We start from the raw sequence: 15,301 nt of genomic DNA on the forward strand, positions 1-15,301 counted from the left end.
CGGACGTTTTGACGACGAAGAGTCGTAGCTTTGGAGCGCGAGCGGAGTTTGTCCGTGAGCGAAGGCAGCCCAGAACTTGACCACACAAATGAGTCTCTGTTGGGGACATCAACACGGAATGAATATCACGTTGCGTTTGAACTCAGTTTCCATGTTGCCAATAGGCAAAAGAAAGAGCTGCCATCGTTGGTCGAAGCATGTGCCAGGGTCTATGGCGTACGCGGTGGTCATGGGTGTGTTGGGTGACGGTCTTCCGCATCTCGGATTGTTGGTCACGACATCAGGAAAATAACAAATTCTACCCACAAGGTATGTCTGCTCCTTGTACAAGGCCTACAAGGCCCACAAGGTCTCAGCACAAGGTTGTCAAAAGTGACTCTCAGGTAGAATAAGCATTGGGAATGTATTCATTGCATAGTACCACTATCTAATACATGCAGTTCAATGAAGCATACCATGGGCCCCTCACCCCACCCTCCATCCGGGCCAGATCCACAAGAATACTAGTTTGCCAAGCCAGCATTGCAAATGACATTCCTCGATGACTGCAGGAGCCCCAAACGCGTACCATCCGCACGAACAAGGCATATGATATCGTACTCGAGGGAGGCGGTCACCGTCGGTGGCAGACCCAGGTGTGGTAGAGATATTGCAGGTGAGCACATAGCTTGACGACGAACAATGAAACATACCACAATTGGATCACTAGCCGGGCAGGCAGTCGGAGCAGCATTCGAGCTTTCTGAGCGATGTCTGGCCGTGAGAGCTCCCGCCGGACAGATGCAAGCTGAAGGTTGTTAGACTCTGTTCGTGCTCCAGCTCTGAATACACGCACCACGACTCCAGCCTGGCCAGTCCATCATCGGAAGCGAGGCTTCATACAGCTCTTCAAGATGGGCCGGCACCGGCTTCCAGCCTGCCTGGGAGGTCAGCGTACTATCCACTTTGGCGACAAGCACAGACCATATGGGCGCGTGCCAAGCCACCTTGAATGTACAGCGACGCGGCGCAGCGTATGCACGGTGACGACGAATGTGTGAGGACAGCGGTTGGGCAGATATGGTGAAGCAGACACAACACATTAGCAACATGCCTTCCGGCAACGGGCGAGACGCACCTTAAGCTGTTGGGTGTCAATATGTACTGCGCCAGAACAGAATGAGCGGGGGGAGTGGGAAAAGGAGAAGAAAAAAATGTGTGACTGTGACATCGGTCCGTGATGGTACGGACCATACCCGGCCGTTTTGTCAACCTGATCTCGTCATCGAATTCGGCTACATAGACTTGGCGAATGCAGAGTCCATCAAGCAAAGACTACCAGGCCAGTGCAGTCTGTGCAGAGGCCGTGTTTATAAGATCAGTTTTCACAAAAATTCATTGGTTTATTTGTGCTTGCTCCATTGAGGTTTTGCAGATGGTACAGCTTTATAGTTGTGGTTTTTTACCAGGTTGTGATGTGTGATTTACATAGTTTTGGATTCTCAATTGATGGTTTGTGGTTTTGCTATGAGATCTGTGGTTCATGTTATCATGTTTGAGCTTCAGGGATCATACATTAGATGGCTTAACCACATGTAAATTTAGTGGAAATTGATACTCTGATGGCCGATCAATCTCATCAAACTTGTATCGCACTTTAGTGCACTGTAATGCATCCAGCTTCTACATCTCTAGATTATCCTCATCTCACCAAGCTTCAGAAAGTCTAAGATATTTAAGCTGCATGATCCCCAGACCAATCACTTGGTAAGTAAAGCCTGGAGTTGGCCTGGACACTTTGGAAGTTTGCATATGATATCAACTTGTTGTAGAGTATTGATGAGTTGATCGGAATCTGATGGGAGAGGAAATGTGAATTCCAGCTTCCAGACACTTGCAATACAGGCCTAAAACCTCAACCACAGAAATCAAAACCTCAACCATATGTGCCACAAGCACAAGAATGACCTCAACAATAAAAAACAACCACAACCACAAGTCATAAACCTTAAACCATGAGCAGATAATTTTTTGTAATAACTGGCCTCATATGTGTTTGGAACGTTTTGGTGAGGACTGGCCTTGATGTGCATCTGCAACGTCTGGGGACACTCGCAGGACACGTTGGCGCTGTTCCAGCGCATCTCGGCACTCTGTGGTGGGCGACCATGAGTTCAGCATGGACAGTGAGCGCTGAAGCTTCCAAGACAATTAGGCAAGCAGCTGGGCTTGTGCGCAGCAGTCAACTCTGGTCCACTAAACACAATGGCATGTCGGATATATTATTGTATGTATGAACTATATGCTATCTATTTACTGTAACATATGGGGTGTAGTGTTCTATGGTCTCTCTCTCCAAGCTCCTTTTGACATCTTGTAGATGTCCTAGTACATCCTTGTACAAGGAGTGGCTACAAGGACTGCCTACAAGATCTGACAAGGATGAGCCGTAGCTCAAGGCATTGTCCAGGGCATGCTATGGCTCAGTAGCTTATGCCCTTCTGATGGGAGGACTAGAGAAACAAGATGAGTGGGCCTTAATGCTGCTGCTGAGCATAGGTTCTCTATTTTGGCCATCAGGTCAGAAGAAGGGATTGCAAGCAAGACTACTGTCTGGGCAGCCAACAATTTGAAACAATAGGTGGCACACAGAAGCATCCATGGAATGAATCTTAAACTCGAAAGATATAACATCTAAGTGCGCATGACTCCTTTTGTTGCTGGTCTATGCTGTCGATCCGCGGATCAGGCGACGGAGCGGACGCTTAAGTAGATAGTGATCCGTCGCACAGCCTCACTTGTTCTTCTCCCGAACAGTGAGGTACGTGCGACGCGACTCTTGTATTCTTATATTCTGACTGTGCTACAGCGGCTCTAAGCTGACTGAGTACAGGTTCAACAGGTTATGGGCCTTAGCGTTTGAAGACGCTTGATTCCTGTACCTCGCGACGCTTCCTCCGCTCTCATATCCACTCTCATTGTCCTCGCCACTTCTCGCCGACTCGCGACACCATGTTTTCACGCCCTTCGAATCCTTTCCTCGATGTCTACGACGACAGCTCGCCTCTGGCGAAACTCGCGCGTGGCCTTCGTACACCGCGTTCCCCCCCTGTTCCTCGCTTTAACAACCCGTTTCTTTCAACATCGTCCGTGCCATCGCTCGGGCGTGCCGCGTTTGCTGAGCCGTTGCCTTACGTTCCCGCCTTTCCCCATACCGACTCTCATTCATCCCTTCCCATTTCTCGCCGGTGTTCCAGAGCTACCCTCATCATGTCTTCTCCGCCTCGCCACCTCTTGCCCGACCTTTCTCCATCACCATTTCCAACTGGTCTGAGGACGATTTCCTCTCGCTCTCGAAGGGTAACTGGGCGGCGTGGTCGGGACGTGTGGAGCGTAATCTCGGCCTGCACGCCGGTGCCACGCGTTTCCTTGACCCCGCCCATACGCCCGATCTCCTCAATCCAGTTGCGGTCTCGACTTGGACCGACAACAACACAGTTGTGCGGTCGTTCATCCTCTCTGTGTTGTCCAGTACCGAGCGAGATGCTGTCGAAGCACACGAATCCGCCTCCGCTGTCTGGCAGGCCTTACGTATCCGTCATGTCCACCGAGGCCCGCTGAATCAAGTCAAGGCATTGAAGGCAGCATTCGAGCTTTCGTACTCCGCTGACGCAACGTCTTTCGAGCGCACGACGGAGCAACTCAAGGCTTGGAACAAGGTGATATGGGCTGGCGGCGCTCCTACCGCTGAGAGTTTCTTGACGGCTCTTCTCGTCGGTGCTCTATCTGCCAACCATGGTGATCTGGTCAACGGGCTACTTGCACGTCCTACCCTGTCTGCCGAGGATGTCGAGAAGGCGATTGTGGATAAGGCCACGGCGCCTACTCCATCTACACTCGCGTTTGCTGCCACGGGGGGTGGTCGCGTCGCCGCGACATTTGCACCGTCAAAGCGTGCACAAGTCGTGAGACGCATACGTCCGAATATTGCGTGGCTGAAGGGGGAGGTATGGCCGGGAAATCTGTGACAGAAGCTCGTGCAGCGAGGGGAGACCGACAGGAAGAAGTCTGCTGGACGCGGCAATAACCAGGCGAAGGGTGGTCATGGGACCAGCCTATTCAAGCGCGACGCGAACGGGAAAGCCTATTTAACGGTGGCGGGTACGGACTACTATGTGTGGCCGACGCCATCATCCAATCCTGCTCTCCCGTTGCCGACAGCAAACTTCATTAATCTCCAAGCGGACCCACTGCCTGCCAAAATCGATCCACTCTACCTGGCGGAGACCCACGCCGTGCTGGCGGACGCGTTCGTCCCGCTGGACTGGGCTACGTTGCAAGCGAACATGGCGACGGGCAGCTCGTTCGTCGTGTTTCCGGATTCGGGCGCTAACGTTCACATCTCCCCATACGAGGAAGACTTCATCGACTTGCTTCCGATAGCGCCGCATTCCATAAAGGGCTTCCAGGGGTCTTCAATCGACGCCGTAGGAATTGGATCAATTGCTACCGACTGCTTCACTGTTACGAACGTGCTCTACGTGCCCAAGGCTTCTGTCCGCCTCATATCCGTCAGTCGCCTTTGCAAGGACCTCAATCTCTCCTGCCATTTCGATGCCGAACGAGTATGGATTGCAAACTCTGATGGAGCGCGCATATGTTCCGGGAACATCGACAAGTCTCGGAACCTCTACCGTCTCGATTGCAAGCTCGCGGTCCCGTCCTCGTCATTTGCTGCCTCTGCGGCCACGCGTGATATTGATTCGTGGCACCGTCGCCTGGGTCACGCGCACCCGCAAGCCTGTGTCGACCTCTTCCAGTCCGGGGGGGCTACCGGTATGAACATCCTTCCCTCTCCTGTTGCAACTCCTTGTGACGCATGCCTTCTCGGAAAGCAGGTTCGCTCGTCTATTCCGAAGGAGCGGGAGGGAGATAAGTCGGTGACAAGGTTGAGGAAGGTGTTTGTGGACCTGAGTGGGCCGTTTAGTGTCAAATCGCGCAGCGGGAACGAGTACGTGATGGATGTCGTAGATGACGCGACTTCGCTTGGGTGGTGCATCCCCCTCCCTTCGAAGGCTAGCGCGTGCAAATTTATGCAACTCTGGATTTTAGCTGTCGAGACGGAGTCCGGGGAGAAAGTGGTGGAGATCAACATGGACAACGGCGAGCTGAAGAGCGCCGAGTTCAGTGATTGGTGCGCTGCCCGTGGCACCCAACTGCGTTTTACGTCCCGGGAGACGTCGGCGCAGAATGGGAAAGTTGAGCGCTACCATGAGACCATCCATAACAAGGCGCGCACTATGCGTATCGCCTGCGGAGCTCCGCCCAATCTCTGGGATGAATTTTACGTCACCGCTGCCTACTTGCATGCTCGCACCCCTTCACGTTCGCAGGGCGGGCGTACACCATTCGAGTGCTATCACCAGCGGAAACCCAATCTGTCCCATCTCCGTGAGATTGGCTGCCGCGCTTTTGTGCTGATTCCAGGGCACAACCCCAAGCTCTTTGCTCGCTCTCTAGAATGCGTACTTATTGGGTATACTCCCAGGTCGAAATCCTACCGTTGCTGGGAACGATCCACAGGCAAGGTCTACGACTCCATCCACGTGCGATTCATTGAGAGCGCGCAGACGGTGCCTCTGAAGATCAACCGCGATATCATGCGCCGCCGTCTTGCTGAGTTGTCGAGGGAGGAACCGGTTGCGGTGTCGGGGGTGCCGGATGATGAGGCGAGTACTCGCCAGCCTCTGGCGTCCTCGCAGGTGCCGCATGATGCTGGGGTTGCTCTCCCGGTTGATGAACTGCCTTCTGAAGGGCCTCGCCGGTCGGCTCGTCTTGCTGGGAATGCTCATGCTGCTGTTGCTGAGGCGGACGCCGTAGATGATGACTTCTTGCTCGTGCAGGAGCGAGAGGCCATTGTTGCATCGACCCCGGAGGATGACGATGGTGTCGAGGCTGCGATGTTTGAAGCTCTCAACGCATGTGCAGATGAGGGGCCGATCAACCTGGAATTCCCTAACGACCCGAAGAACCGGAAAGAGGCGATGGCGGACGTGGACGCAGACCGTTGGTGGGACGGGGAGGTGGAGGAGATGGTGTCGTGGAAGAAATTGGATGTATACGACCTCATACCGCCGGGGACTGCCCCGGCTGGCAAGACTATCCTCGATCTCTGGCCGGTCTACTTGCGCAAACGCGATATGGCCAATGTCGTTGTGCGCCACAAGGTTCGGTACTGCATATTGGGCAGCCGTCAAGTCTTCGGCCGGGACTATACAGACACGACTTCTCCGACTGCTCGCCTCGAGTCTTTCCATGCGGTTCTGCATCTGGCGGCCGCGCGGGGCATGGATCTGCAGCAGATTGACGTCAAGACCGCGTTCCTGAACGCACCTCTACCTGTCGAGGAGCAACAGTACTGTCGCCAGCCGAAGGGACACGAAGAACCAGGCAAGGAGAATTGGCTCATGCGGCTGAAGAAGAGTGTTTACGGGTTACACCAAGCTGGACGATGGTGGAATCGTACCTTCAACGAGGCGATGTTATCTTGGGGCTTCACTCGGCTGCGCTGCGAGTGGTGCGTGTACTATCGCAAGCGAGGCAGCGATGTCACAATTGTCGTCGTGCACGTTGACGACATGCTATCGGCTGCGACAAATCCGGCTGCGAATGATCTCTTCAAGACCGAGCTTCGTACCAAGTGGTCCATCTCCGATCTGGGGTCTGCGTCGTTCTGCTTGGGGATCGCCATTGTGCGTGACCCAGAACGGAGGATGATTAGCGTATCCCAGACGGCCCTGATCGACAGGATTGTCACTCAGTTTGGCCAGGCAGATGCGCACACTGTGTACACGCCCATGGAGCACAAGCTTTGCCTTGTCCGTCCCGAATCTCCGCCGTCCGCAGAAGAGTCCAAGCGCCTCGCCAAACTGCCCTACCGCTCTCTTGTCGGCAGCCTCATGTACGTGGCTATGGGTACGCGCCCGGATGTCGCGTTTGCCGTCAGTCACCTTGCTCGTTTTCTGGACTGTTACAGGGAAGCACACTGGCTGGCGGCGATACGCGTCGTGAAGTACTTGAAGTCGACCCGAAACTACTCACTACACCTGGGGGGTGATGACGTCCGCCTGTCGGGATATTCGGATGCGGATTACGCGAACGACCCGGACACGCCGCAAGTCCGTCATGGGGTACGGCTTCTCGCTCGGTTCTGGCATGATATCTTGGTCGTCCCGCAAGCAGAAATTGGTCGCTGGCTCGTCAATGGAGTCGGAGTATGTCGCGTCCGCGGAGGCTGCACACGAGGCCTGCTGGCTGAGGAGCCTACTCAGTGGTCTGGGCGAACCTCCGTCGGGCCCGACTCCGATACGTGGGGACAACGACGCAGCCCGGAAAATTTCGCTTGACCAAAGGTTCCACAGCCGCGCCAAGGCCATCGACGTACGGTACAAATTCATCAACGACGTGGTCGAAAAAGACAAAGTCTCCCTGCCGCGCGTGTCTACCTACAACAACGTTGCCGACACTCTTACGAAGTCCCTTGCCAGAGTCGACTTTGAACGCCATCGTTTGACGCTAGGAGTCACGGAATAGAGGGCCGGCGGTGCTTGCATGGGGGGTGGTGGTTGCTTTCCTCCGTCGGGGGGTGTGTCGATCCGCGGATCAGGCGACGGAGCGGACGCTTAAGTAGATAGTGATCCGTCGCACAGCCTCACTTGTTCTTCTCCCGAACAGTGAGGTACGTGTGCGACGCGACTCTTGTATTCTTATATTCTGACTGTGCTACAGCGGCTCTAAGCTGACTGAGTACAGGTAATGGACTTGTTCTTCTCCCGAACAGTGAGCGGCTCTAAGCTGACTGAGTACAGGTTCAACATATGCTAATTCTGATTATTGGACAGAAATTCAAAGTCTCGCAAAGACATGCAGGCTTGGATGTTTTACCTCCCCCCCCCTTCTACATGCCCCAAGCTATTTGCCCCCCATTTGACCTAAAGACAAAGGATCCCTTGCAAAAAGCGGCACCTGTGTCTCCACGTAGAAATGCACCGTTTCTTGACCCAAAGCTTTTACATGGTGTCACCTGACACCATGCATCACCATATGCTTTTCCTGCCAATCCACCGCATTTTGGCTACTATAACGGACAGAATCCACATCAAACACAATGCTTCAAGCTCGGAACCCCTTCCATGGATACAACTCTCAATTTGCTAATCTTTTTGTCCCTGGGTTCATCCTCGACGACGGGTTATGTATGGAAGACATTGATTTGGCTCCTACATACCAGCGGAGATCTATTTCTGAAATTGTGCCCCTATCACTACTACCCATCACTTTTTATCTGACATCTTTGTCAATAGCATGATGCCCTACTTCTTTCCCACTGGACCTCTGACTTCCCCTTGGCTACCAAGGCACCATGGTATAACAAGACCCCAATTCTACCATCTTTTATCATGCTACTTTGCTGTAAAACTATGGCTGGAGACTGGTGATATACTGACAGGAGAAGGATATCATCACTGCTGCCATATTGGATTACTTACTCTCCTTCTTATAATACTCCTCCTGCCGACATATACCTATAACTCCGTCATTGCCTCCTTTGACTCCATTTCCTCTTCATGTGCTCATATACCTCACCTGACGAGTCTCTCTTGACGAAACGTTGCCAATGTCGTGGCCCCCGTTCTCGACAAGACAACCTAGCACGTCTCAACCTCAGCCCCCCAGCTTCACAGCCCGGCGCCCACACAGCCCGGTGTTGTTTTATATATATATACTCGCCACTTTAGGATAAATACCTATCATTTATCTGGTTATGCAAGAACTTTTACAAGATGCACATCCATCCCTTCACTACCATATCAAACTTTCTCTACCATCTCCTGCACTATACCCAATCCTCCCGCAAACTCTCCCCTAATAACCAGCTGAGAGAATGTTGGCCAGTCGTTCAGGGGGCCGCCCAAGGAGTCCAGAAACTGAGCAGTGACAAGCATGGAAGGTTTATCAACAGCAATGTGCAGATATATGAGGGCGAGTTGATGAGAATAAGGTTCAGTGGATGACAAAAGGCAGGTGGAGGCAGTGGGGGGTCAACGTGGCTCCAGAGTGAGGGACAGAGGCATGCAGACTTGCAGCAGGGAGAAAGTGGACGTGGCGAGAGAAAAGACGTGAATTGGAAGAGATGATAATCGACATCTGCCGATTGGAAACACCAGCCAAAGAGTAGTAATCATTTTGGTCACCGTTACCCAGGGGAAGGCAGAGGGAGAGGAACTTAGCTCATAATAGATGAAAGGACATTTTGCAAGAAAGAGAGAGTATATTCTTTCTTCCCAAAAATATGAAGATATTTAGATCCATGGATAAAAGATATTGTTTTTCATTTATAGAAACCACAAATATAAATATCTTCTGGGGCACAGAAATGAAAAAAAAAAAACCCGGATTTATGCTATAAAGAAATATGCATAAGAACCTATATAAACAAAGATTAGCTTTGCAAGGACAATTTAGTTTCTGAAAGAGGTTGCTTTCATCTAAGAAAAATATTATGAAAAACAGCTAAGACAAGCTAGATTAATAATGTTCTTGCAGAAGACTTTGTCAAGTATAGCAGGAGGCCACCCACAAGGACAAGCAAAAAAGGATGTGCTGTGATGCCGTGACATATCAGGTGACCGACCATATCAAGACTAGGGTGTAGGATTTAACTCTGGATCAAATCCTCATTTCAAAAGCTGAAAACACTATTTTAAATTCTTCAGGCAAAATACCTGTGTAAAACAGCAAGGGTGTATGAAAAGTCAGCATGCAGACTTTCAAAAGGGGAAAATATATTATCTATGATATCATAACATGAGTGAAAACTAACTAAATATGCAAATTTAAATATTTATAGGTACTAATGAGGGTTATAGAATATCAATAATTTGTGATATTAGAGACTTTGGGGCTAAAAACGATTATAATTTTTCTTATCTTTTATATGTTTCTGTAAGGGCAACCCCGGAGGCCTGAGATCAAGGTCCTAGCAGGGGAGGATCCAAAGAGTGAATAGAAGTAAGCAAATACAAGTGAGGCTGACCTAGCAGGGGAGGATCCAAAGAGAAGAAACTTTAAGGGTCCGCCTGCTAGGTAGCGGAACTATATACTGCGCTCTTGACGCGCCAAGGTTGATCGTTGCTCCGTGCAGTATGCCTGCGCCATGTCGCAGGCCAGGTCCCAGGGGGATCGCCAGGGGGGGGGCGGCGCGCGCCTGACGGAGGCGGTGATGCGATCACCGGAGTCGGAACCGAGTCGGACCGGAATCGGGATCGTCTCCGAGGGGGCCGAAAGGGAGGTTCCCCTGACATCACCCCCCCCTTTGAATGCGGCGTCCCGACGCATAGACCGGAACGGAATCGAGTCGAAGGTTGCGGAGGCGATGTGCCGTGGTTTGCCAGGGTACTTACGGTAGAACTCCGCGATTTTGTCCGGGGCGAAGACGCGGTCGAAGCGGACCCACTGGTCGTGCGACGCGTCGTAGCCTTTCCATCTGACGGTAATTCAGCCGTTTATACCTCACCCTTGCATCCAAGATCTCCTCTACTTCCCACTCCGGGACTCCGTCCTCGAGGTCCGGAGGGGGCTGGTCGTAGCCGGGGCGTCCGTCGAAGGGGTCGTCTTGGGCGAGCTCAAGCTTGACGACGGGGAAGACCGGGTGGAGCTTCGAGTAGCGCGGAGGGAGGTCGAGCTTGTAGGCACCTTTGCTGATCTCTGCGACTATCTTGAACGGACCGAGGCGGCGGTGGGAGAACTTCTCCGAGGGGCGAGTCGTCCTGATGTCAGAGGCATCCAGCCAAACACGGTCGCCAACCTTGAACTCCGGAGACGGAGTGCGTCTCCGGTCGTAGTAGCGCTTATACTCTTCCTTGGCCTTAGTGAGCGCGGCCTTGGCTTCGGCAACCCCAGTGGCAATTCGGTCGCGGAACTCGTTCACAGACTCCATAGCGGAACGGGCTCCGGGTTCAAAGCCCATCGCGGAAGCCGTCCCGTGTCCGTCATGAAGGGGACTTGCTGCGTGGATGAGTGGACGTGGTTGTTGTAAGCGAACTCCGCGGCCGGAATCAGCTCATCCCAGTCGTCCTGCTGATAGTTGGTGAAGATCCGCAGGTACTGCTCCAACTCCTGGTTGACGCGCTCTGTCTGACCGTCCGTTTGCGGATGATACGCGGTGGACGTGGCTGGCTTGATGCCGATTAGACGCCAGAGTTCTCGGGTGAAGTCCGCGATGAACTGTGAGCCACGGTCGGAGACGTACTTCTCCGGAGTCCCGTGATGGCGCCAGACATTCCGGTAGTAGAGGCGGGCTGCTCCTACTGCGTCGACCGTGGTATGGCACTCGGAGAAGTGGGCTCGCTTCCCAAGGGTGTCCACGACGACCATGATCGCGTCGTACCCATGGGCCTCGGGGAGCTCGACAATGAAGTCGACGGAGACGGTATGCCAGCGCTCCGGGGTGTTTCCGTCGGGTGTAGCTCTCCGTGGGGCAGTCTCCGGAGCGCCTTGGTGCGACAGCACAAGTCGCAGGTCGCGACGCACCGGCCGATATGGCGAGACATCTGAGGCCACCAGTAGTTCCGGGAGACCAACTCCAAGGTCTTGAAGCGACCGGCATGTCCGGCGACTCGAGTGTCATGGCAGAGCTCGATGATGCGCCTCCGGAGGTCCTTGTCCTTGGGCACGACAATCTTCCCACGGAAGTGGAGAAGACCACCGGAGACGGCCCACTCGTCGGAGCGTGAGGAGCGGGGGCCTCGAGCTTGACCTTGGACCTTTAGGAGTTGCCGGGCCGCTAGTGCGACGGGCTCCTCCAGGTCAGGCTCACCGGAGAGGGCATCGCGAATGTCGCGAAGAAGTTCGGAACCGGGACCGGAAACGGAAACACCCTCGAGTGCGCGGACGTGGAAGAGTTCGGGCCGCAGAAGGACGACGTCGGAGTTGTCGGAATCGATTCCGTGGTCGGGTCTCCGAGAGAGGGCGTCAGGTCGGCCCATGTCGCGACCGGGCTTGTGGTGCAGCGTGAAGTCGAACCGGGAGAGGTAGAGGGACCAGCGGGCCTGTCTCCGGTTGAGGTGCTGCGTCTTCCTGAAGTACTCCAAATTCTTATGGTCAGTCCAAATCTCGACGGGATGCGCGGCACCCTCGAGGAAGTGTCTATACTCCTCGAGTGCGCGGATGATCGCGAGCATCTCCTTGTCGTGGATTTCGTAGTTGCGCTGGACATCATTTAAGCTTTTGGAATAGAATGCTACAGGGTGCCACTTCCCGTCCGGGGCGGATTGTGAAAGAACCGCCCCGTCGCATAATCAGAGCTGTCCGCCTCGAGTCGGAAAGGCCGTGCGTCGTCCGGAATCGCCAGGACCGGTTCCGAGGTGACCGCGTCCTTGATCGCTTGGAACGCGGAGGCCTCCGCGTCGCCCCAAGTCCATTGCTGGTCCTTCTTGGTGAGCGCAAAGAGAGGACGCGCGAGGGCCGAGAAGTCGCGAATGAACCTGCGGTAGAAATTAGCGAACCCAAGGAACTGCTGAACATCCTTCTTGTTTTCCGGAGTCGGCCAGGCGGAGACGCCTGCGACCTTGACGGGGTCCATTTCGACGTGGTTGTGGGAGATGATGACTCCGAGGTATTCGATTGACGATTTTTGAAGTCGCACTTCTCCGCCTCGGAGGTACAACTTATGCTCTCGGAGTCGGCGCAAGACCTCCTGGACGATCTGTCGGTGTTTCCGGAGGTCGGAATGGGCGATCAGGATGTCGTCCAGGTAGATCATGACGTCTCCGGAAAGGATGAGGTCCTGGAAAATGTCATTCATCATCGTTTGGAACGTCGCGGGAGAGTTTGTCAGGCCGAAGTACATCACCAAGGGCTCGAACAGGCCTCGGTTAGTCCGGAAAGCTGCCTTCCACTCGTCACCTTCTTTGATCCGGACGTTGTTGAAGCCCCAACGAACGTCGAGTTTGGTGAAGTAACGAGCGCCTTTGAGCCGGTTGATGAGGTCGTTGATCAGCGGAAGGGGGTACCGGTTTTTGACGGTCATCGCGTTGAGGGCCCGATAGTCCTGGACAAAGCGGAGTCCGCCGTCCTTCTTCTTGACGAAGAAGACCGGAGACGCCATCGGAGACTTGGAGGGCGAATCCGGCCCGTCGACAGCCCTTCCTCGATGAACGCGTCGAGCTCGCGTTGCTCAAGGGGCGAGATGGGGTACACCTTGCAGTTGGCCGGCTTAGCGTCGGGGACGAGTTCGATGGCGTGGTCCCAGGTTCTCCGTTCGGGAGCGTGTCGAAAGACTCCTTGTTGAAGACGTCCTGGAACTCTTTAGCCCAGTCCGGGATCTCGGAGGCGGGGGGAGCGGAGTTCCTGGCGAAGGCTTCAGCCAGGCGCTGCGAGACAGTACTGCCAGCGCGTATCTCCTCCGAGGGACGGAACGAGGTGTAGAAGATGCGGTCACCATCTTCAAGCTGACCATCGTCATCGTCGTCGTCAGAGTCCGGCGTCAGATCAGGCAGGCCGGAGTCGTCGCCGGAGACGGAATCGTCTCCGTCATCAGACCCAGAAAGGTCCATGGCGCAGACCGAGGGGAACGGGCCGGAGCGGAGTCCTGCTCGGAGCAGCCGGAGTCGCCGTAGCTCAGTCCGTTCAACGCGTTCTTCCTCGCGGCAAGTGGAGCAGCCAGGGGGCACCGCGTCATCTTGACCTCCTTGGTTTCCCAATCGATCTCTGGGTTATGCTTCCGCAGCCAAGAGTACCCCAGGATGAGGTCTTGTTTACCGAGATGGGTGACGGCGAGTTGAACGCGCTCGGAATGGCCTTTGTAGCGTAGGACCAAGTCCGCGATCTGGTTGATGGAGCCAGCATCATTCGGAGTGCCATCGACGTTGAAGACCGGAATCGGCTGCGCCAGGGTGCGGACCGGAATGCCATTCCGGCGGCGTAGTTCGTGTCGATGAAGTCGGAGGTGGCACCACAGTCAACAAGCCCAGAAAGGGAGAGCTTCAACGCACTGGTGGTGGACTCTAGCTCCAACGGGAGGTGGAGGGAGTTTACTCCGGGGGAGGCAGCGACAGTGTACTGCTTGGGCAATTTCTTTTCCCAGGCAGTGAGGCGGCGAAGGACGACAACCGGAGTCGCGGGCGGAGTCGGAGACGGAGTCGAAATGGGGGCAGGGGAGGGTATGTCTTTCGTTTCAGGCTCGTTGTAGGGCAAAGGAATTGATTCGTCATACAAACAAGCGAAAGCGATTTATGGACGCGAACGAGGGCACACCAGTCACTCGTCGCGGGGACAAAATCCTCTCCGGCCATCGACTCCGCAGCTGTCTCCGGCAGCGCAGCTGTGTCCGAGTAGCGGGCGATCAACTCCGCTAACATCTCGTCACCGAGTTGTTGGATCACCTCGTCGAGGATGTCCATTGAGCGGACATCCGGGGAGGGGGCAATCCCGGGCGAGATGGTTTGGGTCGCCGCACCTGAAGCAGGCGCGACGAGGGGCACCCCGAGCCCTAGTGCGATCCAACTCCATGGGGACGGGAGCTGGAGGCGCCGGAGGGGGGCGCGGGCCGCGGGTGGCACGACCGGAGCCACCGGGCGGAAGGGAGCCGGAGCCGGGATGCGGTTGACCGGAAACGGAGTCCGAATCAAACCGCCAGGCGTCTTGGGGGCGGCTGACTTGATCAGCTTGGCCCGGACCAGGGCCTCGTATTGACGGAAGGCCCGGGTGCGCCAGCTAAGATAGTCCCGGAGGTCCGGGGGTCATTCGAGGACGTGATTCCGTTGTTGATCAGGGGATCAAGTCCGTGGCGGAACTTGGTCACCTTGACCAACGCGTCTTCGAATCCGGCGAGGTCCATCAGGTCCTCGAAGTCGTCGGTGTACTGGTAGACATCCTTTGTGCCCATGTGATAGGCGGAAGTCTCCAGTTTGGAGAGAGCATGATCTTGCTCGTTCTCCTCGACGAACCGGAGTCGAAACTCGGAAACGAACGAGCCCCAGGACGGAAACGGAAACGGGGCTTTGCTTCCGTGGCGCTCCGCCCATTGCTGAGCGGGTCCTTCCGCCATAAACGACATGGCATAGCGGACGGCCTTTTCCTCACTCGCCTCTCCGTTGACCACAAAGGCCTCAGGGGCAAGGCGGGCGTAGGTGCGGACCGCGTAAAGGAACGCGGCCGCGTTTCCGATCGCCGTTGAAGGTGAACGGAGGGTTTGGTCGCAAGACCAATTTTGAGGCGAGGTTGATGTCGCCAAAGAGGGCTTCGGAATCGCCCTGAACCG

General features: G+C 54.8%; 1 protein-coding gene across 1 annotated transcript; it reads right to left on the reverse strand.

The window, feature by feature from the left end:
- Positions 1-503: 503 nt before the first annotated feature.
- Positions 504-1,167, reverse strand: MIND_00300700 (uncharacterized protein; the record flags this gene model as incomplete). Its single annotated transcript, XM_037359869.1, has 3 exons — positions 964-1,167; positions 836-920; positions 504-787 (listed from the first exon to the last, which is right to left on the reverse strand). The coding sequence occupies exons 1-3, from the start codon at positions 964-966 to the stop codon at positions 504-506; spliced, it is 372 nt and encodes a 123-aa protein (XP_037222754.1). The 5' UTR covers positions 967-1,167.
- Between the last annotated feature and the right edge of the window lie 14,134 nt (positions 1,168-15,301).

The sequence above is a fragment of the Mycena indigotica genome (assembly GCF_014461135.1).
Source record: "Mycena indigotica strain 171206Taipei chromosome Unknown Mind.scaff0003, whole genome shotgun sequence".
NCBI lineage: Eukaryota > Fungi > Basidiomycota > Agaricomycetes > Agaricales > Mycenaceae > Mycena > Mycena indigotica.